Source organism: Manis pentadactyla, chromosome 3 (assembly GCF_030020395.1).
Source record: "Manis pentadactyla isolate mManPen7 chromosome 3, mManPen7.hap1, whole genome shotgun sequence".
NCBI classification, from domain to species: Eukaryota; Metazoa; Chordata; class Mammalia; order Pholidota; family Manidae; genus Manis; species Manis pentadactyla.
Genome location: NC_080021.1, coordinates 209,685,178 through 209,690,513, shown reverse-complemented (window position 1 = coordinate 209,690,513; position 5,336 = coordinate 209,685,178). Strand labels below are relative to the sequence as shown.

Below are 5,336 nucleotides of genomic sequence, written 5' to 3'. Positions count from 1 at the left end.
TTTAAAATACAGGGCATATCACTGCCATTTTTATCATCAGCTTCACAAGCACAGCCTCAGCCGTAAGCTCACGCCCACTCACACAAGCATGGCTCCCAGAGTCACCCTGGGCCACGCCAGCCCTATACTCCATGACCACCAGTCACACTTTACCATCCTGTTCACCTCCTTCCCTTCTTTTAGAGTCAGTGAGTAACTGTATAATTGTTCTAGGCATATGTGCTCCCTCTGTACAGTTCATGATACTTGGGCTCTGCACTATTCTTATTTGACCAAGTTTACGCTTGGTTTCCAGATGCCAAAACAGATGCTTTGTCCATGACAACCACCCAACGAGAGTGATGGTGATGTGATGGCTCTCCTCTCACACCTCAGAATTCACAGGTGCATCTCCTCTCAGGCTGTGATGAGGACCAGTGACTCATCATGGGCTGAAGCCGTTCATGTGTTAATAACAACATTGGCTGATATTTATTGAGCACTTACAATGTGCCAGCTCCAGTCTAAATATTTATAATCACCATCTTATTTACTCCTCATGAGCACTCTATACAGTAAACTCTATTATTACTCATTTAAACTGATATGGAAACTGAAGGCCAGAAAGGAAAAATGACTTTCTCAAAGCCACACAAGACTAAAGAGTGGGAATTGCTGTCAGACTCCAGAACAGATATCATATTTTTAATCACCATGCTAAGCAACCTGACATTAGCACATCCTACCACTGACTGTTCATTGCATGTAACCCTCCACACAATGCAGCAAGAACATCAGAATTCCTCATTTTAATTGCACATCTTCAGTTGAAGAAATTCAGGGCAAATGAAGTCCATGAACCTTGGTTCATGAAGAAACGTCAACTGAGCCAGCATTCATCCCCTCAGCAAGCCTATCAGGTGATGGTATTATGTGCATCTAAATGAAGCAAGCAACCTGAAGGGGACATTTACCAAAGTGAAAAAAGGCATGTGAGAGGCAGAACTTTAAAGCACATTGTCTGATGCTAAACACTGCATAGCGGGGCCAGGTTCACATTTTATGAACACCTACTAACAATGCCAGCAATAATCTTTCCCTTCATTGAAGCCTGCCCTCCGCTGATGTTGTCTCAATAACTTCAGTGGCTCTATAAAGCAAGCACACGTTGTACAAACTGGAAAACAGAGACTCAGGGAGCTTAAGTAACTTGCCTATGAACACTTGCCTGACTCTCCCAAGAACGGGCAAAGAAAGGCTTCACAACCAGTCTCTAGATGCCAAAGACTGTGATCTGAAAATGGTGCTGCTGAGAGTGAAGTCGAGGACACTGAAAACAACACTCCCTTTATTGACAAAGTTCTTTTCAGTTCACAGAATTTTCACATCCACATTAATTCATTGGAAAGGTCTCCAAACACAGAGACAGAATGCTGCTAGCACACCTAGAGACTTTCTTCATTTATCTCATTAACATACATTCAAACACGTACACACAGAGCACCTTGTATCCCCACTAAATCCTAGTATATGCATAACCCTAAAGGACTCATAATAAAGCGATAAGATTGAACAAGTGTTCATAAGTTTAAAAAGGAATTAAATCTTGGAGAAATTCATCCCGGGTGAAAACCAGCTCAGCCTCATTCAGGCACACCCAGGGCAGAAATATAGGAACAAACTACACCCCATGACAATGCCTGATTGTCACAGACCACAGCCCTCATGTTTCATGTTCGCACACAAGCCATTACAGCTGTTAGTGAATCTCAGGGATCTCTTCAAGGAATAGAAAGAAAACAGCCTGGGTCTCTATAATATTTAGAGCCTTTCATCAAGTAGTATTCTGCTCTAATTTCTCATTTTTAGAAGGAAATCAGAAACCAAACCTGCATCTCTGACTTCCTGCTCATGGGCTTCTCTGAGTACCCAGAACAGCAGCCTCTCCTGTTTGGCATCTTCCTGGGCATGTACCTGGTCACTGTGTTGGGGAACCTGCTCACCATCCTGGCCATCGGCTCTGACCCTCGCCTCCACACCCCCATGTACTTCTTCCTGGCCAACCTGTCCTTCATCGACACCTGCTTCTCCGGCACCATTGTCCCCAAGGTGCTGGTGAACATCCAGACACAGCGCTACACCATCTCCTATACTGGGTGCCTCCTGCAGATGTACTTCTTCATGGCCCTGACCCTGCTGGATGACTTCCTGCTGGCCGTGATGGCCTATGACCGCTACGTGGCCATTTGCCTTCCTCTTCACTACACCACGATCGTGAGCCCCCAGCGCTGCCTGCTGCTGGTCACTGTGTGCTGGCTCTGCTCCCACCTCCTGGCCTTCCCACTCACTCTCCTGATGTCTCAGTTCTCCTTCTGTGCCTCCCGTTCCATCCCACACTTCTTCTGTGACCTCCCCCCGCTCCTCACACTGGCCTGCTCAGATACTCACATCTTTCAGATCATGATGTTTACTAACTCAACCCTGTCGGGTGTGGTGCCCCTCGGCTGCGTCCTCGTCTCCTATGCGCACATCATGCGCACCATCCTCACGATCCCCTCTGCTGGGGGGAAGCACAGAGTCTTCTCTACCTGTGGCTCCCACCTGACAGTGGTCACTCTCTTTTATGGGACACTCTTTCTGGTGTATTTCCAGCCCTCCTCCTCCTACTCGGCTGACACCGGAATGGTGGCATCTGTGGCATACACGATGGTCACCCCCATGCTGAACCCCTTTATCTACAGCCTGAGGAACAGGGACATGAAGGGGGCTTTGTGGAGACTCCTCGGCTGTGGAAGATGGTCTGCCCAGTAAAGAGACCTCCCCCAGAGTAGACGACCAGGCTTTTCAACATGCCTCCTCCCTGGACTTGTCTATTATAAATTTGAATGACTCACTTTCAAGACAGGATGGATGCTTAGCCTTACAAGCAGATGCACAAAATGAAGATTCTGATTTTACAGGGCAGGTATAGGACAGCCTGGAGAGGGAGTGTGATCAGTAGGCCCTACACAGTGACTTGGGGACTGAGTAATATATCCAAGCACATGCAGTCCAGAGCTGGGAACACCAAAAACATCAGCAAAAACATCCTCCTTGGATTCCAGGAGGAAGCTCAGTAGGAGCACAGGTAGGACTCAAGTCTCCCCAACAGCAGAAATGCTGGCAAGACTAGGCAGGTGAGGATCTAAGTCAGTCACTGGGCTTCAGGCATCAACTCTGACCATGCCTCGGAAGAAACTGCATTGTGGCCATTGGCCTCAACATTGAGAATATGACATGGCAGAATGTGTGTGTGGCCGGAAAAGGCAATATTCTAGAAAAGAAACCTAGGCTCAGAAAGAGTACGATATTTGTGCAGTATCAAACATCTGGAATTAGATCTTTGTCCCTGGAAGATTATTTGTGTTTTTTTATTTGCTACTTGTGACCATTTTATTCTTCACTTTTTAAACCCTGGGTTATTTCTCCTCCAACCTAAAAACCATGCATGTCATTGCAATAAATGTCTAAACTATAAAGAAAAAATTTTAATCCTTTTCTAAAAAGAAACTATTCTGAATACACAAATTTTTATGGTCCTTTTCTCTATATATTTATTTTATATTGTTAAGATTCTGATTTTTCACATAATCATATAACATGATATTTTCCATGCTATTACTATTTAATCTTCATAAACATTTTCATAATTAATGTTATAGCAGAACCAGATGCCATATTATAAATAATGTGAGATCATTGTGAATAAACCGTGTGTGTGTGTGTGTGTGTGTGTGTGTGTGTGTGTGTATGACATATATATATGTCTCCCCATGTCCTTACAAGAAATTTTAAGTGGAGTTGGTGGGTGGAACATTTTTCTGGCTCATGATGCCTATAGAAAAATGTTTACAAAACTGTTAATGATGTCCACTCCAAATGACATTCTGAAGTGCTCCTTTTTCTGTATCCTACCAGGACTTTGTGTTCTCATTTTTCACTTAATGGCTGCAAATACAAGAAGCAACAAATGGTACCTCCATTTTGGTTGAATTTGTTCATTCACTGGTTGTTTAAAGTCTGTAAATAAATTTTTTCTAGTCTTCTATAAATTATTCCTTCATGTCATTTCACTATTTAAAGTCCTTTTCATATTAAAGATGTAACTTCACACTTTCTAACTTATCATGTGGACTTTCCCCAATCACCTTTTCATCCTTGAGGGTTTTTTGACATAAGTTTCAACTTACAAACATGAAACCACTAAAAAGTTCCTCCTTGTCACTCTTCGGCCAGTGTTACCATTAGAAAATCCTTCTCTGTGCAGAATTTGTGTGAGCATTGAGTTGCTTTTCCATTTCATTATGTTGTGTTATTTTGTAATTATATTTAGGTTTGTTGAGATAAATTCATCTTGAATGTATATAATTCAGTGATTTTTAGTATGCATGGTCTTATTTTTTTACTGAAAAAATATAAGGTGTTTAGAATGGTAGGAAATATTGAAGTTTTCTCTCTCTTACTTCCTACAAGAGTTTCCTTTCTATTTCATGTCACATGTTATTAAAAGATAAGATGCTGACTATGTCTGAACGATCATCACTCATACATGCCGTAAGTTTCCCCTTGGGGCCTTTTATCCTAATGCTATTTTCCCCTCTGTCGCACCTTCTTCCATTGCAGGCCTGCCCAGCTTATCCCACATCATCTTCAAAAAGTACCCTCTCCCACCAACCCACTCTAATCGCCCAGAGATGATCTGTTCTGCTTGTGCCCTTTACCTACTCTTCTATTCCTGCCCTTATAAGACCAAGAATGACAGAAAGATGTCCACTCCTGCACTTCATTCAACATTGTACTAGGGATTCCAGTCCAAGCAATTAAGAAAACAAAATAGAAGTCATCCAGATGGTAAAGAAAGAAACAAAAGTATCTCTATTTGCAGGTGAAAGATGTTTTCTATTTTGAAATTCCCAAAAATGTACCCAACAAACCCTATTAGAAGTAATAAACAATTCTGATTCAATACAATCCCTATAAAAACCTTGTTTGTCTTTTTTTGCAGAAAATGACAATCTGATCCTAAAACTCACACAGAAACACAAGTGACCCAGAAGCCAATACAGTCTTAAAAAATGAAAATCCATCAACATCATCCACCACATAAACAAAAAGGACAAAAAGCACATGATCATCTCCATAGACGCTGAAAAAGCATTCAACAAAATTCAACATCCATTCGTGATAAAAACTCTCAGCAAAATGGGTATAGAGGGCAAGTACCTCAACATAATAAAGGCCTTATATGACAAACCCACAGCCAACATCATACTGAACAGCAAGAAGCTGAAAGCTTTTCCTCTAAGATCAGGAACAAG

General features: G+C 42.2%; 1 protein-coding gene across 1 annotated transcript; it reads left to right on the top strand.

Moving 5' to 3' along the window:
• Positions 1 to 1,695: 1,695 nt before the first annotated feature.
• On the top strand, positions 1,696 to 3,537 carry LOC130683038 (olfactory receptor 1G1-like). The gene has a single exon (XM_057499002.1). It carries the CDS (start codon positions 1,891 to 1,893, stop codon positions 2,788 to 2,790), a length of 900 nt encoding a protein of 299 aa, XP_057354985.1. The 5' UTR covers positions 1,696 to 1,890; the 3' UTR covers positions 2,791 to 3,537.
• Positions 3,538 to 5,336: the final 1,799 nt, after the last annotated feature.